This window comes from Carcharodon carcharias, chromosome 31 (assembly GCF_017639515.1).
Source record: "Carcharodon carcharias isolate sCarCar2 chromosome 31, sCarCar2.pri, whole genome shotgun sequence".
Classification (NCBI taxonomy): domain Eukaryota; kingdom Metazoa; phylum Chordata; class Chondrichthyes; order Lamniformes; family Lamnidae; genus Carcharodon; species Carcharodon carcharias.
This window is the reverse complement of record NC_054497.1, coordinates 20,981,579-21,008,054: the sequence shown is the minus strand read 5'-3', so window position 1 is coordinate 21,008,054 and position 26,476 is coordinate 20,981,579. Positions and strand designations below refer to the sequence as shown.

General features: G+C 46.0%; 1 protein-coding gene across 1 annotated transcript in view; it reads right to left on the bottom strand.

Moving 5' to 3' along the window:
- Positions 1 to 1,909: 1,909 nt before the first annotated feature.
- The window catches only part of LOC121271810 (beta-1,4-mannosyl-glycoprotein 4-beta-N-acetylglucosaminyltransferase-like), a 27,259-nt gene continuing 2,692 nt past the window's right edge, over positions 1,910 to 26,476 (bottom strand). The window contains exon 2 of the mRNA XM_041178093.1: positions 1,910 to 6,024. Within this exon, the coding sequence (XP_041034027.1) occupies positions 4,494 to 6,023 (1,530 nt within the window). The 5' untranslated portion in view covers position 6,024 and the 3' untranslated portion in view covers positions 1,910 to 4,493. The remainder of the gene's footprint in view (positions 6,025 to 26,476) is intronic.

Genomic DNA, 26,476 nt, shown 5'->3' with positions numbered 1-26,476 from the left:
TTTATGTGCACTGTTTTCTGCCAGCCAATCTTCAATCCATGCTATCCATGAGCTTTTTTTTCCCTGCAATAACCTTTGATGTGGCACCTTATCAAATGACTTCTGGAAATCCAAGTACAGCACGTCTACAGGCTCCCCTTTACCCCCAACACATGCGAGTCCTTAAAAGAACTCCAATAAATTGATTAAACACGATTTCCCTTTCACAAAAACCATGTTGACTCTGCATGATTGCCTTGAATTTTCCTAAGTGCCCAGCTATAATTTCCTTAATAATTGATCCTAACACCTTACCCCCACGACAGATGTCAAGCTATCTGGCCTACATAGTTTCCTGCCTCCGCCCCTTCTTGAAAAGAGGAGTTATACTTGCTACTTTCTAGTCTGATCAAACCTTTCCAGAATTTAGTGAATTTTGGAAAATTAACACCAATGAATCTACTACCTCATTAGCCACCTCTTTTAAGACCCGAGGATGAAGTCAATCAGGTCCCGGAGATTTGTCAGCCCGCAGCATCAGTTTGCACAGTACCGTTTCCCTAGTGATTGTAATTTCACCAAGTTCCTCTCTGTCTTCCACCTCCTGATTTACAGCTATTACTGGAATATTTATTGTATCCTCTATAGTGAAGATAGAAGCAAAATGTGTTTAATTTCATCCATTTCTTTATTATCTACTGTTAACTCCCCATTCTCACTCTCCAGAGGACCACTCACTCTTTCGCTTTTTAAATACTTGTAGAAACTCTTGTTATCCACTTTCTAGCTAGCTGCTTCTCATTCTAATTTATTTCTCCTGATTAACCTTTTAGTCATTCTCTGCTGTTCTTTTTATTTGGACCAATTATCTGACCTGCCACTCATCTTTGTGTAGTTATATGCTTTTTCCTTAAGTTTGAAGCTTTCCTTAACTTTTTAGTTAATCACGATGGTGGGTCCTCCTTTAGAATTTTTCTTTATAGTAGGAATATACTTATTCTGAGTATTTTGAAATATCCCCTTAAATGTCTGCTACTGCTTCTCTATTGATCTATCCTCTAGCCTAGTATCCAGTTCACTTCAACCAGCTCAGCTTTCATGCCCACACAGTTGTCCTTATTCAAGTTAAAAGCAACAGTCTTAGACTCCTCTTTACTCTTTCAAACTGGATATAAAGTATTGTGGTTGCTGCTACCTAGGTGTGCCTTTACCCTGAGGTTATTAATAAATCCTGTCACATTACACAATACCAAGTCTGATCTAACCTGCTTTCTGAATTTAAATTCAATTAGTAAATCTGGAATTGAAAGCTAGTCTCAATTATAGAGTCAGTAAAACCAGTGTCAATTAATGCTCTTCAGGGAAGGAAATCTGCTGTCTTTACCTGGTCTGGCCTACATATGACTCTAGGCCCACAGCAACATGGTTGACTCTTAACTGCCCTCTGAAATGGCCCAGTAAAGCCATTCAGTTCAAGGGCAATTAGGGATGGGCAACAAGAGCAGGTCTTGCCTGCGATGCCCACACCCCATCAAAGAATATTACAAAAAGAGAACAAGCCCCTTCCCCAAATGGAGGGAGCCCCCACTCAAAAGGCAGCTCAAACAGACCAGCCCAGATATCAGATGGACTGGGGTCTCGCTGCCTGGGACTCTTCAGTATCCAGCCCCATGGGCCGTTCGTGGCCAAGTGGGGTGGGGCAGCCAATTCAGACTCTGGGTTTGCTGCACTGTGTTTACTCCAGGGCAGGGAGGGAGTGAGCAGATCCAAGTTGACTGAAACGCACCAGTTTCCAGGTTCACAGCAGCAAAGCAAGTTAACCACCCACAAAAAGTACAGGCCTTCCACACCTGGGCAGCTTCTGTCTCCACCACACCCCCCCCCCCAAGATACACAAACCTGTAACATAAATGAAACTTGGACAAACGGCTCGCTACATACAATTTAATTAAACATGTTGGTAAATGTTTAAAGCAAATGTTATTTTTATTAAAGATACAGTTAGGATTCAGTCCCCATCATGTATTGTGGCTGAAACAGTGACAGCCTGGGTTCTGCACCCACTGAATCTGAACCCATGATCGCGATGGATTTCTCGCCCGCCTTCCTTGAATGAGACTGCCCAGGCGAGGGTACGTGTGTCTGTCTGTGTGTGTGTGTCTGTCTGTCTGTGTGGGGGCAGCTGGCCATTCCCCCTTTGGTGGTGGTGTGATGCAGAGCAGCCCAAGGGTGTTAACTACACAGCGAGTATGGAACAGGCCCGTCTATCGGAGCTGCCCTGCAGAATTCTCTCCAATCTTCGAGCTGCTGACCCAGACAGTTCATTTGACTGCAACAATGATTGGTCCTGGGACAGACCCTGGGCATCTCTCCAGTCAGGACGAGATGTCCAGGCTAGCTTTCCTATTTGGTACAACATGGGATGGGTCTTTATTTCAAGGTGCTGCTTCTGAAACCAAGGCTGCAGAAGGTGAGGCCACCCACAGATGATCTGCCATTATCTGACAGATTCAATTAACTTAGAATGGCACAAGTCAGTAAAGCTTCAAGAGCGATCAGACGGATAGTTCCTGATTGAAATCAGTGCCTCACCCCACCACCGTCCTTGAGCTTCCTCACAGACTGCAGCTAGACACTGCAAGCTGACAGATTTGGGATGTGTTCCTTGTACCCTGACTGTGGGCGAGGATTAGGGTGACCACCAGGGGTGCACTGTGTCTAGTGCTGGTAACTTGGCCAAACTCAGTCTCTACCATTTGCCTCTTCAGTGATCTGACTTCAGCCAATCATAGGCTGGAAATCCAGTGTATTCAGAGTGTGAACACCAACCAGGTGATAGTCAGTACAGCCTGAGCCTGGGGTTAGGTGGTGGTGGTGGTGGGGGGGTGGGGGTCATGTGTGTGGTTAGTGTTTGGTCCCTTCAATGCAGGCCTGTTGTTACAGGAGTGTTGGACAACCCAGGAAACTATCTGCATCACTTCACTGAACTGAGCGCCAGTGGTTAATTCCGAAACAATAATTATAAAAAAAAAGTTTCACAGAAACTTCAAATCTTGAAGACATTACACAGAAGAGAAATCAGACACAAAAAGCCAATCTCCCAACACAGCCAAGTGAAAATATCAGCCTTGGCTCGCAACACTTCAGATATCCCAAACAGGTAAATTTCAGAGAACCAGTGTTCTTAGAAAGTGAAGATTTGCGAACCCAGCTTTTGTATTCGACATTTTACTGCAGCTGCTACTTATGCAGGGCTTCACAGGATTTTAAATTTTTAAGTAATTTACCAAAGGGAGATTTCTAGATTTGTTCAGATTCCTCCTTGGGACTTGGCTCCCATCCTGGTTCCAGTGCTTTTGTACCCTCTCCTGCACTCAGTGCCTGCTGCTAGGTTACTGGGTTATTAATTGCATTCGGCACACCATGTTCTCCCCCCTTCGCAGGTTATCCTCTGCGCTGCCCAGTGAAATGGCCACTTGGCAGGTCATGGCTGGTGTCCGAGCCCAACCCTGGTTGGGGTGTGGGGGGTGCGCGCTGACCAAATGTGGAGGCTTGACTTTGACCCCAGGATTTGAGACTGGCTGTCAGCACAGCACTGGACGACAGCAAAAGCACCAATCGGAAATGTGGCACAGAGAGAGATTCAGAACAAGCGCTGCCCCCTTTCCATTTGACAAGTATTACGATGATGCTCCTGGCACATTCCTAGCAACAAGGTGCACCTCTCCAGGCCTGGCCCAGTATAGCTTGAGGCCAAAAAAAAAAAGAGTTCAATATGCCAGGAGCTTGTACAGTCCCTTAGTCCTCTACAGATCTCCAGGATGTCCCCATCCAGGAAGCAGGCACTAAGAGCACTTGAGTGACAAACAATTTGCATTTTTCTGTCCTTCCTTTGTATCAGGAGCATAGTTTCACAGGTTTAATTATCATTAAGTGTTTAATCAGCAAGTGTTATTACCCCTTTCACCAGAAAGCAGGTTTAAGTGAAAAAAAGCCACCACTTCCCTGACTCACCAGCTAGTGTTTCACTCCCTGTTCTGGACCCAGTAGCAACTGTATTTACAACATACATTGATTTTTTTTTTTTTGTTACGTTTCACAAGAGCCAAATTTGACCCAAAGATTGACTTAGTCCACCAGAACCTACAGGCTCACTCAGTCACAGAGCACTGGCCTCCACTCAACCAGTGGGGTCCTGCTACCCTATCACAGTGCACTGCACTTCATTCACACAACTCCTTAGGAGGCAGGGAAGAGAAGAGAGATGAGTTTAGTACTCGAAAGAAATCTTAATTGGAATCTGAATAGAAACCAGCTTTGCCCCACACTGAAAATTCTGGGAAAAGAAAAAAATAATCAAGGTGGTGAATGCGGTGAAGAAGCCGGTGCTGGTGCCGATGCAGACTCGATCGGAAACAGAGCACGCGACAAGTCCCGGTAGTGGCACAATCCCAGACAGTAGATGCTGCACAGTCGCTCGGGCCCTCTGGCATGGGGCTCACTGCCAATGGCCATTATGTAATCCTCCCAGTCTGATTGGAAACCTCAGCAGCTTTCACAGGTCCCTGGCCCCAGCTTTCTTTCCTATATGGATTCTCCAATATGTACCGATACTTGTCAAAGTTTTGCAGCAGGTATTTGGGAGCGTACATGTGTTCTTTGGGGTCCGCAGGGGGGTAATCTTGCTCAGTGCCATCAAACCAGCCCCCTGTCTGGATTAGCTCTCGAATGTAGCTTAATTCCCTTTTCTCTTGGTAATTTCCCCAGCGGGGGAAGTCCCCGTTCTGTGCGGACATGAGCTTATAGCGAATGCCCTCCGGCTTAAAGCACCAGGAACAATGCCAGCCTGCAAAGTGAAGTGGGCTTCCCACCGCCCAGGGCACCAGGATGTGCCCTGTGCTGTTCTCATACTGCCGGAAGTTTGGCATTAAGTAGTACTCCCTTCTCCGCAGCTTGATCCCATCTCCGTTGTACACCATGAAGAGCATGGCCACAGTGCAGCCCGACACCACTTCCAGGCTCCCGGGCTGCTTCCAGAAAAAGCCGTAGAGTGACTTGCGCAGATGGAAGGCGAAGGGTTCAGTCCAACCATCGAAGAGTTTGAGGAAGAGCACGCCGTCGTGAGCTGGAATCTCATCAGCATCGTTGATGAGGAAGATGTCGTCATCCCGGAGATCAATGATACGGCTCATCCCATTCTGGGTCAGGAAAGTCCGCAGGTAATCGTCGGCGATCCAACCATCCTGTCTCCCCCCGCTGGGAAAATGGTCCAGGAAAACGTACAGGATCTTGTGGCCCACATAACCGTAGGTCCCGTTCAGGAACATCTCGACAAATTTCAGGGGCTTGGGCTCCCCAAAGGCAGTGAAGTTGGACTCGCAGATGATGAAAACATCGATCACGTCGCCCAGCTCGTGAAACCGGACGTCCAACAGGTCAAACTCATGGTTGATGTTGACGGCGTTGATGACCCTGCGGGGCACTGCCCGCGGGCTCAGGCGTTCTTTTGTTGGCAGGTTGGAATACTGGACCATGGTGGGCACCCCACAGTATGGCCCATGCCACCCTGGGAGGCAAGGGCACCCAACCCACCTTCGCCTCGGCCTTCCACCCCACCCCCGGCTCACCACCTTCTGCACCAGCTGCTTATCGATCACATTGTGGCCCCAGTCCAGCGCCCCCTCCACAGTCGCTGCCGCCATCTTGGTTCCCTGCTTGAAACAAATTGCTCCAGCCTTGGTCTGCATGAAGTACTTTGTCCCATCATCTTTCAGTTCAAACAGTGCTCGGTGTAATTGCGGATGGCCTTCGTTCTGCGCCTTTGGAGTGATCTGTAGCCCGAGGCCAGTATTTACATCCTCCACTACGTTCGGCTTCCAAAAGAACTGCGAGTCAACAAAGATGGACCGGAGGGAAGGGCTGAAGGCAGAGAGTTCACGGGAAAATGTGATATAGGACAGGGCTTTGAGGAAATGCATGAAGGAGATGAGACAAAGTCCTGCCATACACAGAACCAGAACCACACGGTGACGTCTCATCTTCATCCTAAACCGGAGAGAACAGAGAACAACAGCAATTAAAAAACCTTCCAAGAGCTGCATTTCAAAAGGCACCTTTCACAACACAAACTGCTTTACAGCCCCTTCTGAGCTATTATCACTGATGCAACTTAGGAACGTGGCGGACAAAATGCGCACAGCAAGCTCCCACAAATGAGATTAACGATCAGACAGTCTCAGTTACTAACGTTGGTGGTAATTAACTCTCAACACCGCTTGGGAGAATTCAAAGTTCATCACCAAAATAATGCCATGGGATCTTTTACACCCTAATGACACTCAGGGCTTCAAGGTCTCATCTGAACCCTGGCACCTCCAACAGTGCAAGTGAAACCAGGGCCATCGAGGCAGAAGCGAGAGAGCAATCCTGGTTAACACTCAATAAATAGTATGACCAACACCTAGAGAAGAGTGCCCACAGACAGGCAACACAATGACCTCTGGATAAAATGGATCTGTAACCTCTCAACCCTTCTCTCCTCAAAATCGCCCCTTGAACTTGATTTGGTCAGCAGCAGCCCTAATATTTCCTTCATCAGGTCAATGTCAAATTTTGTTTAATGAGGTTCCTGTGAACTGCCTTGGGGTGTTTGACAACATTGAAAGGTGGTAACCAAATTCAAATCATTGTTATTGTGAGAGAAAAAGGAGAGAGAGAGTGAGAAAAAAAGAGAGATCTGTTATAATGTTATTAATGCACAGAAAACAGAATAAATAATCAATCACATCAGGGTACATGGTCTCCAATAAGTAAAATAAAAGCAAACATTATTCGTTTGGCCAGTCACCATCCACACTCCCACCTTCACGTGATCCCCACCCCTCTTCCCCCCTTTTCCACACTGTGCTCCCCATTCCTCTCCCTCTCCCCCCCACCCCCCCGGGTTGCTCTGTCCCCCTTCTTTCCCTGTCACCCCCATCCTCCCCACTGCAACCCGCTTCTCCCCTTTCCCTGCACACCTCCCTTGCCCAGTGGTTCCCGCCCCTCTCCCATCCCTTGCCCTGTGGTCCCCACCCCACCCCTCCCCCCCCAATGGTCCCCACCTTCCCTCGCCCCCCCCCTTGCCCCATGGTCCCTGCCCCTTCTATTCCTGTGGTTACACACCACCACCCCTCCCAATCTATCGCTGCCTCATGATCACGGCCCCACTCCATTGTCAGGGTGTGGGTCTTGCTTTGCCCCTCGCAGTCCAGGCAGAGGGTCCACACTGGTCACTGCCTAATGGTCTTCACTCCTGACAGCCCCATCATTATCCTGTCTGATTTCGGATTGAGACCGAGGAGTGTGATGCACTGCTGCTTTGTTTTGTCATTGTCTCTGGATGATCTCTCGCTCTGCCACCAAGATAGCGAACTCGGGGCAGGTTTTATTCTGACTGTTATCCAATTAACCCCCCCCCTCCTCACCTCAATCATCTTCCACCTGCTGGAATTGACGTATGGCACAGGTTATAATCTGGAAATCAGAACTAGAGATCCTGCTTTTAACATGTAGCTCTCAGCTCCTTCTCCCCTCAACAGGGTCTCCTCCCTTCAAACCCCCCAACTCCCAAAATTCTTCCCTCCCTTCACTGATTCTGACAGGGACAACAGGGCAGGAAGAACCCAAAATTCCTCTACTCCTGGCCCCATTTGTACAGAAAAACACTCTGCCCTTCAAGCCTCTTCTGGGGTTGAGCATCTTCTGACAAGGTTCAGTCGGAGTTAACATGGTGGGCGAGCCCCTACATCCGTTCCTACGTCATCAGCACTCAACAGGTATAAAGAACGATGTCACCTGCTCAGGGGCAGTAAGGTTAAAATTGAGTCAGTGTTCACTATTCTGAGCTGTCAGATGAGTCTGTGAAGATGGGAACAGAATTTATTTAATTCATTCATGGGATGGGTGTGTCACCATTTGTCGGCTATCCCTAATAGCCCTCGAGGACGTGGTGAGCCATCTTCTTCAAAGCAACCGAGTGGCTTCCTAGACGATTTCAGGGGGCTGTTAAGAGTCAACTACATTGTTGTGGGTCTGGAGTCACATGTAGGTCAGACCAGGTAAAGATGGCAGATTTCCTTTTCTAAAAAGGGCATTAGTGAGCCAGATGGGTTTTTACAACAATCGATGAATGTAATGGTGGCCATGAAATTGAGACTAGCTTTATGTTCCAGATTTATTAAATAAATCGAATTAAACTCCCAAGGCAGGGTTTGAACTTACATCTCTGGCTTAATAGTTCAGGTCTCTGCAATACTTATCCAATAACATTCCCAAAATTTTACCGAACCCATTCAGGTGAATAGGCCGTTCAGCTCCACCAGCCTGTCCTTAGAAGAAACTTGGAAATGGGGCACAGTATAGAAAAGATGCCAAGGTACAGGGGCCCAGGGAGCGTGTGTCAAATTATAAAAAGCTTGCTCGCAGCAAAAACAGACAAGACCTTGAAGGTTATCTGTGGAAAAATTGTGATGGAACACAACCTAACACCATTTAAAAAAAATATAAAATATATCCTCATGGCTATTTCTTAATTTTAAGCCAGATCGTTCAGCTGACAAAGACCAAGATGGCTGACCCTATGTCTGAGAGTTATTGTCTGCGATTCAAGCCATGTTGCAGTGTCAGAAGTGTCACAGGCCCATCATTTCTGAGCAGCAAACAGGCCACCTGGGGGACCTTCAGCTTCAAAAGGGAGCTACACCAAGGCCATTTGCATTTGATGGATCAGGTTCGCCAGCGGAGTCAGAAAGTCTCTTAAGACAATTGCCTTCCTGACTAGCAGGCCACAGAAGCAGCTCTGGCCGGACAATTGGTCCCATCGACCTCTGCTGCAAGTTCTAGATCATCAGCTAGAAACTGATTCATCTCTGCGTGCCTGTTTCATCTTGTGTTATCACCACCACTGGAGAAGTGAGTCATACACCACCAGCAGTCCGCGGGCTGAAAACTGAATGAATTCCTCATGGGACTTTGAGCCTCATGTGAAGCAATATTTATTTTCTGTGCTCTGTACCGTAAAACCTCTTTCTTCTATCCTTCTCTATTTACTGTATGCATGTGGAGGAGCTTTTTTTTTTGAATGTGTGCAATAAACTAACCTAACTTTTTTTAAAAAAAAAAAAATTCATCCTCTCTCGAGTTTGCCGTGGGGTTATTAGTAGGAACTGGATCACAAAAACCGAGGGGTTGGGAAATACACCATCGCTTTTCAAAAAGGAAATAAGTCAAAACACCTTTGCTTACAGGTAGGTGGCGGGAGGAATATCAACCTCACAAAGGAATTGTGCATTTTTGCCTTCAGCAAAGAGCCCACCTGAGCTGGAGCTTGGGTGGAGGGAGGGAGGAGGAAAAAGAGCATGTGCGAGAGAGAAAGAAAGAGCGAGCGTGTGTAATCTTACCTTATAGGCTGCCTATGATATTCAGAGACTTGGTCTGCTTGACAGGTTGTGGCCAATGCCTTTCAGGTGAACAGGGGAAATGCCCCTCAAGGAGGGCTTTTTGCAGGCACTGGTTAGATCTGATCTGCAGTCCTGTGTACAGTTCTGGGCGTGCCCTGCAGTTTCGTGGAATGTTACCAGAGTTAGATTGAGGTGAAATAAACTAAGAAGGTAAGCTACTTCAGTGTCGATAGAGGGGGAGGAAAAAAAGAGGGGAATGCTGAGAACTCAGCCAACCTTTTTGATCAACACCCACTTGTGTGGAAACTGACAGAACCTGCATCTCTGTTGAGCCAAACCCTCTACTGAGCATAAGTGATAATAATCCTAACAGAAAACTGGCTGCTAATGGGATATACACAATGACCGTCCATTGTTTCCCAATTATTGCCCTATAATATTCAATGTCAATTTAAAAATATTGTACCACTGGGAGGCACATAAAGGTATTATAAAACCATGTACATCATTGAAACACAGAACAAGACACCTGACACTCCATTCTCCCTTCTAAAGATCATCCTGTCATTAATTCAGACTCAAAGTGCAGCACAAGAGGACATTTGATCCATTGTACCTCTGCTGGTATGAACACTAACTGAGGAAACCAGTTCTAATTCTATTCCCCCAAAGCCTTTAAAGTAAGCTATTCAGTTTATCATGTTAATTCTAATTTTTTGGGAAAGCAATCTAAAACAAATTTAATTGCCCCATTCTCAACCACCTCCCCCTCCTGCTCTGCGTTTCCCTTGCTCCCCACCACCACCACCCCCCCAAACCTACCCTTGTATGTTCCTCCTTTTCAAATATTCATCTGTTTTCCACTGTCAAAGTGAAATGGTCTCTGCCTCAGTCACCCCATGGTTAAGCATGCTCTGCTCCAACAACTAACCAAACTTTCTCCCGTATCTCTCTCCTCACTCTGAGCTCAGAGGGCAGGAGTCTTTTCCCTTTCACCCTTGCAAAAATCCTTCATAATTTTAAAAGCCTGTATTAAACCTTACAACCCTCTGTGGAAATAGCCCCAAGCATCTCCAACCGTTCCTCACAATTATAAACTCTAGTGGTGTACAAACTGAGCACTTTCTACTGATTTCTTAATAAGTCCAAAACTACAACAGTATATCCACTTACAAAAATTTATCATTACATCTTTACTCTTGTACCTGTGCTTTTATAAATAAAAGTGCCAAAAGGCATTGGGTTTTTTGCAGCTTTATCCAGCTGCACACTTAAGGAATTCGATGTTGGGTGACTGTTCATCAGTGGGGACAGACAGCAAAGTGGAGTTGACACCACAACCAGTTCAGCCACGATCTTATTGAATGGTGAAGCAGCCTTGAAGGGCTGAATGTCCTCCTCCTGCTCCTATGTCCCATGTTTCTAACTCCCTTTAGGATCATTCCATTGAGCATTCCCACTCCTTCCTCGTCTTCCCTCGCAAACCTCCCATTTCTAACTACAGCTGGTCATCTCCCCTTACACCAAACCCATCTGTGTCCTCCTGACACCTTCCTCATTAAAGCCTCCTCATTCTTCATTTTGATATCATACTCCCTGTATTGGAATCTTTGACACAAACCATTGGTTAGGCCAGTTGGAACATCAAGTCCATTTTAGGCACAGTCCCTTACATTTCTAATCACACTTTTCATGGCCTCAGGACATCCCATAGCCAATGAAATGCTTTTAAGCGCAGTTGCTGTTATAAGGTGAAGCCATGAAGAGGATGCAGGAGAAATTTACTGAGTGTGTAATGGATGAGTAGACTAGAAAAGTTATGGTACTTCTGAAGCAGTTTAGGTGAAAATCTAATAGAGATTTGCAAATTTGAGGTAAATAGTGGAACAGTACTTCTCCTTGTCAGTAACTGGAGTATAGCAGGCTGACTCTGAAGGTTATGGATTCAAGTCCCACTCCATCGAGCAAAGTCTACTGCTGTTATCTCAATGCAGTGTTGAGATCCAGTGAGATACTGACCAATTGGCCTTTATCTCAAGGGAGTTGGAGTACAAAAGGGTGAAAGTTATGTTACTGTTATCCAAAAGATCTGGAAGTACCGTGGTCAGTTCTGGCCAAGGAACAAAAAAAAAAAGGGGGAGGGTCAGAGAAGGACCAAAAGCAGCACCACTCTCATTAAACATGAAGCCAACCAGAGCAAGGATTTAGCAGAGATGCAGCAGTGCAGGACAGCAACAGGGATACAACAGTTTATCTTGTATCCGAGACCAAGAGTCCTAATTACTTCTTGGCTCACTGGTGCTGGGTTAACGATAGTGCCCTGGGCCGAGCCATCTTCAGCTGCTTCAATGATCTTCCCTCCATCATAAGGTCAGAAGTAGGGATGTTCATTGATGATTGCACAGGTTCAATACATTGGCAACTCCTCAGATACTAAAGCTGTCCGTGTCCATAGGCAGCAAGACTTGGGCAACATTCAACTCTGTGCTGTTACTGCTACTCTGCAGCATCCCAGCTTTCTATCATTCCACCACTAGGGCTGTGCCTTCAGCTGTCAAGGAGTTTCCTCCATAAATTTCTCTGCTCTCCCACTATCCTTCAGACATTAAGCTCCTTAAACCACTTTAACCAGGCGTTTGGACACCATCTTCCATTGCTCATATCAAATTTAGTTTGATAATTGTTCCTGTGAAGTTTTACTATGTTAACTGCACTACACAAATGCAGGTTGTGAGAGATGGCTGGACGGAAAGGCTCAGATTCCTGGGACATTGGACGAATTCTGGAGCAGGGAGGTGTTTCTCTTAGCTGGGGTTTACCAGAATTCAGCCACTATGAATATCATGTCGGAAATAGTGAGTGCAATAGAGAATGGGGAGCTGGAGAGGATTGAAAATCAGGAGGTACAGTAATGAAAGCAGATCAAAGAGCATGGAGGAAGTCATAAGAGCTGGAAAAAGAACAAATGGATTGAAGTAAAAACTTAAACAGCCTTTGTCCAAAAACATCAGAATTTATTCTGAGTCTGTGACAAGAAAAATAACGGGGGCTAAAAATCTCCTCTCGTTTGTTGTCAGGGTGGGGTTGCTGCTCGGGCCTGTTCCACTGTCAGGAGCAGAAATCTTAAAGTATCGTTTCTCCCCATCAACATAATCGAAATAGCTTAACTGCTAATGTAATGTAGCTCAGCACTTTGAGAGAATTTGCTCTTGTACCAGAAGCGACTTCATTGGTTGTAAAAGCACTCAGATATAAAATGTGCCATATAAATGGAAACGCCTTCAGGAGGGAGGCTGATGAATTGAGCAGCCCAAGGTCCCTGAACTCACAAGGAACTGCCTAAGAATTACAGGGGTCTTCGTGTTCGAATGAGTGCAAGAACAGGGCACGAGGTTATTGATGGATGCCGAGTGGGTGGTGGGCCGGATGGCTTTTTCTCACCACCTGCACTTCTTTGCCAGAACTCAGCCTGTGATACAGCTCTTGGATTTTGAAAAGAGATAGCAAGAAATCGCAGTAAGGCAGCAGCCACTGAGCGAACAACAATCAGCCTCCATATCACATTGCAGGAAAACCCAGATAAGGAAGCAAAAACAGAAAGCTTTCATCACAGAAGCAAAGATTTCGGCTATTGTTCATTCAGTCTTTAACAGTTATTGGCTTCCCGATCAAGCTCATGCTGTGTACACGCACAATGCCTGCTTTCACATTCTGTGTCTCACCATCCTCGAGTTACACCCCTCACTCCTTCTCTGGTTCAGTCAGTGTGACCAGATACCCAGAGAAAAGTCAACTCCAAACAAGAGCACAGTGTGCACGAGTGATTCACTCCTGCAACATAAGTCAGTCTGCAAAGGCAGGAGTGAAGAGACACATCCAAACATAGGGCAGGCACACAAGCAGGGTGATGGGGAAACTGGTTTCTTATTAAAGATGGAGACACATCTTATTACAATGTAAAACACCCATGTTTACTTACAAGGAATCGGATGAAAGGCACTGATGAAGAGACTGCCGCAGGATATCAGAAACATGGTCAACTTAAATATCGGTAAATGCAAATACAGAACCTCAGACCATTGAAACATTTGAAGTAAATTAAATTTTTTTAACCCCTTTCCTCCAGTGAAAGACTTCACTAGTCCAGCCTTGTGAACAATCCTCATTAAGTGTCGGTAGTGGCCCGCACAATTTCGCCTAGCCCTTCCAGATCTGCAGAACACGTCTAATCCATCACATGATACAGTCTACAGACTTGGCATTACCTTATCACCAGCTCCTGCGTCACCTTATCTGTTCTCCCAAGCGCCCCAGGTTTGGGCTGGTAGCCTCCATCCCGCCCCTGGATTGCACAATGCTTTATGCAGTGACAGGAACTATATTAATGTGATTAGTCAGTGAGACCAGATACCCAGAGAAAAGTCAACTCCAAACAAGAGCACAGTGTGCACGGAGTGACTCACTCTTTGCAACATAAGTCAGTCTGCAAAGGCAGGAGTGAAGAGACACCTCCAAACATAGGGCAGGCAGGCAAGCAGGGTGGAGGCATATCTTATTACAACATAAAGCCCCCATGTTTACTTACAAGGAATCGGATGAAAGGAACTACATAGCTCAAGTGGTTCCTGGACCCATTCCATCTGCACAAGCAACTCCAAACCCGAGAGAGATACAGGTTCACCAAGGTCCAGAGCTGAATCAGCCTGAGCAGCTGATCAAACTTATCCTACCACAAGGCCCCAGATTTAAACAAACTCTCACTTATCGTCCTCATCCTGTTCTGTTTACAACCAGTTTTTAAAATATTTATTCATTCATGGGATGTGGATGTCACTGGCTAGGCCAGCATTTACTGCCCATCCCTAACTGGCAAGAAAGTGGTGGTGAGCCACATTCTGGAGCTGCTGCAATCCATATGGTGTAGGTACAATTAGGAAGGGAGTGCCAAGATTCTGACTCGGCGATATATTTCCAAGAAAGATAAAAGTAAAATACTGCGGATGCTGGAAATCTAGAACTAAAACAAAAATACCTGGAAAAACTCAGCAGGTCTGACAGTTTCTGTGGAGAGGGATACAGTTGTTTCGAATCTGAATGACTCTTCATCAGAACTAAGGATGAAGAGGAGTCATTCGGACTCGAAACGTTAACTGGATCCCTCTCCGCAGATGCTGTCAGACCTGCTGAGTTTTTCCAGGTATTTTGTTTTATTTCCAATAAAGTTGGTGTGTGGCTTGGAGGGGAATATGCAGGTGGTGGCGTTCTCATGCACCTGCTGCGCCTGTCCTTCTAGATGGCAGAGGTCACTGATTTGGAAGGTGCTGTCGAAGGAGCCTAGGTGAGATGCTGCCGCGCATCTTGTAGATGGTACACGCTGCTGCCACTGTGCAACAGTGGTAGAGGGAATGAATGTTTAAGGTGGTGGATGGGATGCCAGTCAAGCAGGCTGCACTGTCCTGGATGGTGTCAAGCTTCTGAGCATTGTTGGAGCTGCACTCATCCAGGCAAGTGGAGAATATTCTATCTTGTAGACGGTGGACAGGCTTTGGGGAGTCAGGAGGTGGGTAGGGGGTGGAGGGAGGGAGTTGGGGGGGTGGGTGGGTGCAGTATGATTCTTCAGAGCTAAAGGGAACTAAGATGTGGTGAAATATATACTGTTTGACGGGGGTGGAACAGGTGAAGCTGGATAGAAGGCCAGCAACAGGTGATGGCAAAGGAGAGATTGCAAAAGAGACATAGGGACTCGAAATATTAACTCTGTCTTTCTCTCCACAGATGCTGTCAGACCTGCTGAGTTTTTCCAGCATTTTGTGTTTTTGTAACATTCTGACAGTCATACTCATGGAATACCATCTTACAGATCATGTCCCAGGTACCACAATCACCATCCCTGGAGAGAGAGTTGTCCTGGGAGTCCTCAACATTGACTCCAGACCACATGAAGTCTTATGGCATCATTTTAAACATGGGCAAGAAAACCTCCTGCTGATCACTATGTCCTGTGCCCCCCTCAGCTGATGAATCAGCAGTCTTCCAAGTTAAACACCAATTGGGGGAAACACTGAGGGTGACAAGGGCACAGAATGTACTCTGGGTGGGGGACTTCAAGGCCTATCACAAAGAGTGGCTCCATAGCACCATTGCAGACCGAGCTGGCAGAGTCCTAAAGGTACAACTGCTAGACTGGGCCTGCAGCAGGTGGTGAAGGAACCAAGAGGGAAAAACATACTTGACCTCATCCTCACCAATCTACCTGCTGCAGGTGCATCTGTCCACAACAGTATCGGTAGGAGTGAACACCGTGTAGTCCTTGGAAACTGAGCCCCACCTTCACATTTAGGCTACCTTCCACGTGTGACACTACCACCTTGCTAAATGGGATAGATTGTGAGCAGGTTTAGCAACTGAAGACTGGGCATCCATGAGGTACTGTGGGCCATCAGCAGCAGAATTGTACTTGAACACAACCTGTAACCTCATGGCCTGGCATATCCCCCACTCGACAATTACCACCAAGCCAGGGGATTAACCCTGGTTCGATGAAGAGTGCAGGAGTGCATGCCAGGAGCAGCACCAGGCATACCTAAAAATGAGGTGTCAACTTAGCAAAGCTATAACACAGGACTACTGGCATGCCAAACAGCACAAGCAGGACACTATAGACAGAGCTAAGCAATTCCACAACCAACGGATCAGATCTAAGCTCTGCATCCTGAATGGTGGCGGACAATTAAACAATTCACTGGAGGAGGGGGGTCCACAAATATCCCCATCCTCAATGATGGGTGGGGGAGCCCAGCACATCAGTGCAAAAGATAAAGCAGAAGCATTTTCAATAATCTTCAGCCCGAAGTGCCGAGTGGATGATCCATCTCGGCCTCCTGTGGAGATCCCTTGCATCACAGATGCCAGTCTTCAGCCAATTCGATTCACTCCACCCGACATCAAGAAATGGCTGAAGGCACTGGATACTGCAAAGGCTGGAGGCCATGACAACATTCCTGCAATAATACTGAAGACTTGTGCTTTAGAACTTGTCATGCCCCTAGCCAAGCTGTTTCAGTACAGCTACAACACTGGCACCTACCCAGCAACGTGGGAAATGGCCCAGGTATGTCCTGTACACAAAAGGCAGGACAAATCCAACCCGGCCAATTACCGCCCCATCAGTCTCCACTACATCTGGAAAGTGATTGAAGGGGTCATCAATAGTGCTATCAAATGGCACTTACTTAGCAACAACCTGCTAATTGATGCCTAGTTTGGGTGCTACCGAGACCATTTGGCTCCTGACCTCATTACAGCCTTGGTTCAAACATTGACAAAGGAGTGGAACTCCTGAGGTGAGGCGAGAGTGACTGCCTTTGACATCAAGGCAGCTGTTGACTGAGCGTGGCAGCAAGGAGCCCGAGCAAAACTAGGTTCAATGGGAATCAGGGGGAATCTCTCCACTGGTTGGAGTCATACCTAGCACAAAGGAAGGTGGTTGTGGTTGTTGGAGGTCAATCATCTCTGTTCCAGGACATCCTACAAGAGTTCCTAGGACACTACCTTGAGGTCCAACTATCTTCTGCTGCTTCATCAATGATGTTTGCTGATGATTGCACAATGTTCAGCACCATTCGTGACTCCTCAGATACTGAAGCAGTCCATGTCCAAATGCAGCAAGACCTGGACAATGTCCAGGCTTGGACTGACAAGGGATCAGTAACATCCGTGCCACAGAAGTGCCAGGTGATCATTATCTCCAAGAAAAGAGAATCTAACCATTGCCCCTTGATGTTCAATGGTATGACCTTTGCTGAATCCCTCACTATCAACATCCTGGGGGGTTACCATTGGCCAGAAACTGAACTGGACTAACCATATAAATACTGTGGCTACAAGAGCAGGTCAAAGGCTAGGAATAGTGTGGCAAGTAACTCACCTCCTGAGTCCCCAAAACCTGTCCACCATGTACAAGGCACAAGTCAGGTGCATGATGGAATACTCCCCACCTGCCTGGATGAATTGCAGATCCCACAACACTCAAGAAGCTTGACACCATCCAGGATAAAGCAGCCCGCTTGATTGGCACCACATCCACAAACAAACATTCACTCCCTTGTGGCAGCAGTGTGTACCATCTACAAGATGCACTGCAGGAACTCACCAACCCCCCCTTAGATAGCACCTTCCAAACACACAAGCATTACCATCTAGAAGAGCAAGGACAGCAGACAGATGGGAGAGCACCACCACCTGGAACTTCCCTTCCAAGTCACTCGCCATCTGACTTGGAAATATATCGTTGTTCCTTCACTGTCACTGGGTCAAAATCCCAGAACTCCCCACCCAACCCACACCCTGCAATAGCACTGTGGGTGTAAATACTCCACATAGATTGCAGCAGTTCAAGAAGGCAGCTCACCACCACCTTCTCAAAGGAAATTAAGGATGGGCAATAAATGCTGGCCTACCCAGCGATGCCCACAGCCCATGAACAAATGAAAAAAAGCCTCTGACCTGCTCGTGTGGCCACAGTATCTTTCACATCCAGCCTACCAAGCAGATGGAGCATCTACTCAATGTCTGATCAGAAAGGTGGCACCTCCAACAGTGCAGCACTCGCTCAGTGCTGCAGTGGAGTGTCAGCCTTTATATCTGTGCTCAACCCCCGGAGTGGGACTTGAACCATGAAAATCTGAGCTGGGTGTGCTACTATCTGACCCTCAGCTGAAGGTGGGGTCACACTGCCCTTTAGTGAAGCCTTCTCCCAGGCTTCACTTTCTGCCACTTGGCCTATCCAAACTGTTGGGAGTTACAGTGTAGCTCTCAGCACCAAATCTCACTCCCATACACCTCTGGCACCTTCTCCTCCTTCAAACACTTGATCTTGTTCCAACGCTTGCTCAGAATCATTGCCTTCAATGCCCGGCCCACTGCAATCTCGTTAGCTCCCAGTTTCTGCTCACACTCCCCATCCTTTGATTTCAATCTCTATCTCAACAGCCCTTGCCCTCTCCCCTGTTAATTAACTGCTCTCCAACACTTCCTAAACTTCTCACTCCATATCGAATCCTGCCCACATTAACAGCTGCTCCAACCCTGCCATGCCCTGTGGTGTCCCTGTGATCACAGACATGTTTAATCACTGACTGCATCTCGCCAATCTCCCTGTCCTCCACCAGCTCCACAACCGCTTTTTAAAAACTATAAAGGCACTATACAAATGCAAGTTGTTACTTTGTTGCTGTTTTATTTGTTATTGTCCATCTCTGATGTTTCCTTCACTTTACTTCAATATTAATTTACACTGTTACCCACCCCATTATTCGAGCACCTCTCTGACATCAATCCCTTTTTTACATTTCTACCCCTTCAGACTCGTCATTCCCCCCTCCCAACCCCACTCTCTGACTGCACCAACCCCCACCACCCGTCTCACTCTGCCCTCACACCCTGGCTCCGCACCCCTTGCCCATTTCACTCTGCCCACACCCCTTTCCAAGGTGCTTGAATGCTGCTGAACTGGTCTGGGGTGATGTGGCATTGAAAGTTTAATTGTAGGTCACAGCCACACATTCCAGATTTGACATGAAGTGACAGTTTGGAAAACAATCTACCTGCAAATAAAGGAGAGGCCAGTTTGAAGTAGCTATTTGCAGAACTGCCAGCTAATTAACAATTACAAGCTATTTGACGTGCCTGTAAATCCTGACTTTTGGCAGTGGAAGAAACAGCATGGAGATTAACGAAAGGCTTCAATTTCTAACTTAAGAATTGTTCAGTAGCCTTCAGGCTGCTCTCCCACCACTCACCCTGCTCCCTCACCACCCCACTGCTGTGCTGTGCTGTGGCTGGCTCTGGGACAGTGACAGACACAATCCTTCAAGGGGAGGAATCACAATCCAAAAATATGACTTTCTCTCCCTCGGCTCAGCCACTCAATAAGGGTTCCTCTAGAAGGCACATCCTAGCTCACGAGCAAACTCTTCCTCTCCTTCTTTGACTAGAACAGACAACTCTGCACACAACAATACGACCCTAAAGCATCCACGCACAAGATACTCCATCTGCTAGCTCTTAAATATTCGTGCTTAGACTGAAGAGTTTGGGAAAACCATGATGGTCGCAGGTGGCAGTACAACTGAAAATCCACAACATCCCCCTCAAATAGATTTATTCGTACATCATGAGTCGAGCAGCCAGGTCTGAGCAGGACTGCTGACTCTCCTGGAGGGCACCCTTCACAACACAAGTAATTGAAACCGTTCAGTGCTGAGATTGTACAAGCCCAGGCGATGGTGAATGATTCTCCGATTGGACAGAAGTTGCACCATTTGTGTCACTTAAAAAAAATCAGACATTGGAAGCAACAACAACAGTCAACATCAGTACGTCACCCAGGGGAGGTGAACATTCCAGGTTATAACATCCTTGGAAGAGGGAACAACAAAAAGTGAAGAGATGGAAGATACCTGATTCAGAAGGGGTTCCAGACTTACATAGGACTTAGCAGAGAACTGACAGCTTCATGTTGGTATTTATACTCTACACAAGCTTCAGCCACCTTATTTAATCAATCCCATCAACTTGTCTCACTTCCCCTTAAATGCATCTGCACTATTCATCTCAACCACTCGCAATGGTAGCGAATTCCACATTCTCACCGCTCTCTGGGTAAAGTAGTTTCTCCTGAAGAGTTGGAAGATCCCTGATTCAGAAGGGGTTCCAGGCTTACATAGGACTTTATTACTATCTTATATTTTAGCCCCTTGTTCTGGTTTCCTTCAATTCTCTATATCTACCCCATCAAAATCTTCAGTCTTCTCTTGCCTGGAGAAATAAACCTGTTTCATATTTCTCAATAGATTTAATCTTTCAGTTCTAATGTCAGTTGAATAAATGTTTTGCCACCTGCACCAGTGTCTCTATATCCTTTTTGTAAATGTATGGATACCAGAACTGTGCACCGTATTCTGTGGGGTCTAACCAAGATTCTGTACATTTACTATAACTTCCCCACTTTTCAATTCTGTCCCTCTAGAAATGAGCCCCAGTGCTTGGTTTGAATTTTGCTAACATGGATTGCTGCTTTATGATTTGAGTACGTGTACCCCTAGATCTCTCAGCTCTTCAACTCCATTCAGACTCTCCATTTATTCCTCCCTCCAAACCACAGCACATCACATTTGCCTTCATGGAAATGTCATTTGCACACAATGCTGCCAGTTTATTCATGTTGTTTGGCATTTTGTGGCAGTCCACCTGTGTATTAATTTAGCGTCATCTACATTCTAAATTCTGAAATTGTGCTTCGTTGCTGCAGCCTAATCTGGTAATGTGAATGGTGAAGTGGTCCCACCACTGACCCCTTGTCAACACCACTTCCCTCCTGAGTAAGCCCTACTCTGTTCGCTGTTTTGTAGCCAGATTGTAAACCATTCTGCAACTTGCCCCCTGTCTCCAGGGGGCTCTGACCATGATCACAAGACCATTTTAAAAAAAATATTCATTCACAGGGTGTGGGCGTCACTGGCTAAACCAGCATTTATTGCCCTTGTGAAGATGGTGGTGAGCTGCCTTCTTGGACCACTACAGTTCATGTGTTGTAGGTACATCCACAGTGCTGCTAGGACGTTCCAGGATTTTGATCCAGTGACAGTGAAGGAACAGCGATATATTTCCAAGTCAGGCTAGTGAGTGACTTGGAGGGGAACTTCCAAATGCTGGTGTTCCCATGCATCTGCTGCCCTTGTCCCTCTAGGAGATAGAGGTCACATGTTTGGAAAGTGCTGTCAAAGGAAACAAGGAATTGAAGGCTGTTTGAATATCCAAGTACATTACACTTTCTGCTCAAGAAGGCAGTTCACCACCACCACCCTCTCAGGGACAATTAGGGATGGACAATAAAAATGCTGGCCTAGCCAGCAACACCCACATCTCATGAAAGAATTTAAAAACCCTCATCTATTCTGTTAGTTCTTCAAAGGATTTCAGTAAGGTTGATCAAGCATGAACTTCTCTTATGAAATCCATGCTATTATATTTTCAGTTTCTAGGTTTCTTTCTGCTACATCTTGAGTAAAGATCCCATTATCTTTCCTCACACCAAATGTTCTGCTATAACTGATCCATAGTTCCATCTCCCTTTAAATATAGGAACCAGATTAGCTGCCCACCAGTCTATTCTCTTTAATGAATTTTCATAGACATCAAATAGTGATTTTGCAGTCTATTCTCTAGCTTCTTTTAATATGCACAGGTAGAACCCACCCAGATCACGGGTCTTATCCTCCAAGTCTAGTTTTTATCAATTATCTTTCCTCTTCTTAGATATAGCGATATATTTTTTGATCTCGTGAATGTCATGTTTCCCTAGTAAATGGTGAAGCAATGCAATTATTAATATCTCTGCCATTTCACTGTCATTATCTGTCAGTTTATCATGAGGATCCATTAGTGGCCCTATCCCCTGTCCTGATCTTCTCGTTCTTTGTGTGTCTGTAACTGCTCTGCTTGTGAGCAAACAAGGTGGGTCTGAGAGTTGGGAATGTAGATGAAATAAGCCAAACACAGGACAGGCACCATTCTGGAGGAAGAGAAAAGGAGCTCCTTCTCACTGACCATGGATCGTCAGAACAGTGTAGGGGCTGTCACATGCAATACATTACTTGCAGTGCAGCATTATGCTCATGTTTGGTTAATGGGTAAAGCCCATTAGGAAACAAACAAAGTTTGAAATAAACACAGTTGTAGTGATGAAAGAGGAAGTGAAGCCACTCAGATAGCTGGAGAGATTATTTCAAGGAGAACAGGAAATGAGGCAATTATTTGAACACTTGGCCAGGTTTGGGAGTATCAGATGTGACTCAGTGAGCAAACTTCAGTACAAGGGTTTCAGTTCACTTTGTACACCAGCGATCTGAACACAACTTAGGTTAACATTTCAGTGCCATTACTGAGGGAGTGGTGCACGGTCAGAGGTGCCATCACTCAAAATGACATGTTAAAACAAAGGTCCCATCTGCTCTTTCAGGTACATGTAAAAAAAAAAAAATCCTCTGGCATTACTTCGAAGAGAAGCATAGGAGTCCCTCCCCTGCACCACCACCCCCCCACCCCCCCATCCCAAGAGGCCTGGCCAATATTTATCCCTCAATCAACATATGAAAACAGATTATCTGGCGATTATCACAATTTGTGAGACCTTGCTTTTCAAAAATGGCTGCTGTTTGCACTACATCATAACAGTGATTACACTTCACGTACCACCTCAGTGACTGTAAAGTCCATTGGGCAGTTCTGAAAGGTGCTATACAAATGAAAAAGTCTTTCTTTAGAGAAAATGGATGTAAGGTTTGGCTAAACCACTGATGAGCAATGGTCAAAACACACTGACCTTGAAGCCAAACACTGAGCAATGAATTGTTTGACCAATCCTCCCTCACCACTTTCTCCCCTTCCCAAGATCCCAGCCCTTTCGGGGTTATAATTACATAAGAGAGTGTCAACTAACTCTGCAGCCAAGCAGAGACAATCAACGTCAGCAGGTTATTTACCAATGGGGGAAAATGTGTTAGCCAGGATAAGTGTCCAGAAACCACATTAGGGGGTCACCGCTAATGGTTAAGAAAAGGAACCCTGGCCAATTACTCTGCTCCATACCCTCCAGCATGGGAACTAACTGTAGCATCCCCGAATGCTCCCAACAGGTGAGAAGTGCTACCTGCTGGTCTAAGCTCTATCACACCAAGTGGTGGATCTGCTAACTTGACCAATCCAGGGATCTTAACACAATTCGACAGATTTGAAAGGCCTTACGTGCTTCTTTCAAGTGATTTCACCTAGGTCAAAGTGAGCAACACATGATAAATATGTGCAATTTGGGAAGGGAAAACGGTGGGTGGGGGCATGTTACTCACACGCAGCCATGGGACATTCTGACATGAATGAGATGTCCAAGTTTGAAAGGGAATGCCATCCAAAGGAAAAGTTTACAACAATTGGTTACTTTGTGAAATATCATTTTCATTCTGACATCATTCAGCCATTCTGACATCACAGCTGTGCCCCACCCCTGACCTTTCTGTGCACCATCGACAATAGGAAACATTCTTTATAAAGATGACCCTACACCGTTTACACAGCACATGGAAACTGAGAATATCCATACTCCAAAATCAGTGGCCCCAACTAGTTTGGATCTCAATACCAACATGTTTCCACATGTTTGGCAAACTACGAATAGACATGTATGTATAGAGCATTTACTGTGCTGAAGGTTTCTACTTTAAGGTGAAGGAGTTTAGAATGGAATTCCAGAGCCTGGGGCCAAGACAGCTGAAGGCACGGCCGCCAATAGTGAAGTGACTGAAACACGGAATGCTCAAAGGACAGAATTGGAAAGGTGCAGATATCTCAGGAGGGTTGTAGGGCTGCAGGAGGTAACAGAGATAGAAAGGCAAAAGGCCAGGGAGGGATTAGAAAAATTGAAGTTGTGCCAGGCTCGGAGTCAGCAAGCACAGGATGATGGATGAACGGAGTTTAGTGCATGTCAGGATATGAGCAGCAGAGTTTTCCATGAGCTCACTTTTAACAGGTGCTGCAGGATGAGACGCCTCCTCCTTTGCTGCCTGGTTACCCTCATCTGATTCCATTCCTATTTCTCAAGTAGCAGCCAGGGAATCCACTTCCAATGGCTTCTCTTTCTCCTCCCACACTGTTACCTCCAGAATCCCCAAGGATCTATCCTTGGCCCCCTCCTAACCCCATCTTCATCTGACATCAACCGAACACACGCGCACACGCACACACGCACACACGCACACACGCACACACGCGCGCACGCGCGCACGCGCGCACACACACAATCATCTCAGGTCTCACATGAACACTGAAAACACCAGCTTTAACTCGCTGTCACCTCTCTCAACCACTCCTCTGCCTCCGATTTGCCAGACTGCTTTGTTCAACATCCATTGTTGGGGGAACATAAATAATGGGAAAACCAAAACCTTTGGATTACCACCAGACTCAACTGTTCCAATGCTCTCCTGGTTAGCCTCCAACCTTGCTTCCTCCAAACATCAGCTAATCCAGCCTTACAAATCATGGAGATCTCTGCGTTCCTCCAATTCTGGCCTCCTGCATTCCCAGCACCCTCACCACTGGCATCTGCCTTGGCCAAGTTCTATAATTTTGTCCCTTCCTTTAGGGCACTCCTTGAAATTTACTCCAACCAAGCTTTAGGTCAACTGCCCAAACATTGCCTTGTGGCTCTGCCCGATTTTGTTTGATTGTTGTAAATTTTAAATACCTCCTTAATCTCCTTTGCTCTACCGGAGAAGCCTGAATTATTTTTTGAAACCTCTATTTGTATCTGTGCAGAACTCGCTCTATTGCCTCAATACTTCCTATAATGAGAAGCTCAATCCATCCACTTTTTATATTCTGTACCAACCATTAAGCCTGACATTCCATTAGCTTTTTTTTAAAAAAGTGGCCCCAATGTTGCTTCTAACGTTTTGTGAAGTGAACCTTCAAATCTTTCTGCTTTTGCACATCACCAAATCTTACCTCAAAAGATTTTTTTAAAAAAAAAGACAAAATTCAGCAGTTCACAATTACTGACACCGAGTTCCAGTCTGCCACTTTTGTTACCCATTCCACCGTCTTCTCCAGATCCCCTTGCAGCTTCTTTCGATAGTTCAATTTACACTCCACCGCTCCCTCCCCACCCCAAACCACCATTTAAGAATTGAACTCCACTACTCAACCACACGGAGAAACTGCAGCAACTCCTGCTCTGGACTTTTCTTGATCGACTTCTAATCCAATCTGCCACCTTCCCCCTAATTCCATGTCCCTTAATCTACAGTTATCTTGCCAGAAGCTTTTTGGAAATCCATGTGTACCATATCCACAACACTTCAAGTTACCTCCTCAAAAGAGCCTCAGCAGATTTCTCAAGTGCCAACTCCCTTTCTGAGATGCATGTCAGCAGCTTCCAGGTATTTTATGGAGATACTGGGTCTGAGAAAGATTTCAAAATCTCCGTCATCTAAATGCTAAACTGCCTGGCCTGGAAGTATCCAGTATTAGCTCGCTCGCTTGTAGGGAGAGTGGGCATTACACTGTCAGATCCAGAGATCTGGCTCTGCTTTTCAACACTTCAAAGGTCCCAGGAAGGGTCAGTCACTCTTCTGAGCAGGAATTCCAAGGCTCCTTAATGCTGAGTTTGACAACATTGAATTTAATTTGAGCAAACAGCCAAATGAAATTCTGCTTCCAACTATTCCTTCCCAAGTGGAATTCATCTTCCTACAGTTTACAAGATCAATTTTAAGCAGGCTTCGACTAGAAACAGGTTTTCATTTTTAATATATTAAAAAAAACTGGTTTCCCTTGGCCCCAGGAAATAAATATACTGTAGAGACAAGCCCCAGACTGATTTACACTGCAGGGATTTCCTCCATGCAACATTTCAACCTCACATTTGGGGGAGTACACTGAGGGAGTGCAGTCTTCTGCAACCAACACATTTAAAAAGAGAGTCCCAGGCTGTCTAACGAACATCTGAAAACTTTTAAAACTTGGCATTGCGCTCAAACCACAGTCAACCTGTGTATGGCTTCAGTGGTACGCTAGTCAACATAATCCAAAACTTCCCAGTCACATGAGAGAGAGAGAGAGAGAGAGAGAGAAAAAGAGGGGGACGAAGAGATGAAAGAGCAAAGTCACAAAAACACAGATATACAACCGGAAGAAAAAGTTGAAAGCTGATACAGGGATCATATATCATACAAGGCCATTCAGCCCATGTGGGCTCTCTGAAATAGCTATCCAATCAGTCACACTCCCCTGCAAATTTCTCCTGCTCAATAATTTACCAAAAATCCCCCTTGGAAAGTTACTGAATCTGCTTCCGACAACCTTTCAGACAGGGCACTTCAGATCACAACGACTCACTGGGGTGGGGGGGTGGGGGAGGGGGCGGTGGAGGACAAATGGTCATCTCCCTTTGGTCCATCCGCAAAAATCCGTTCAACTCTGCGCCCTCTGGTTGCCAACCA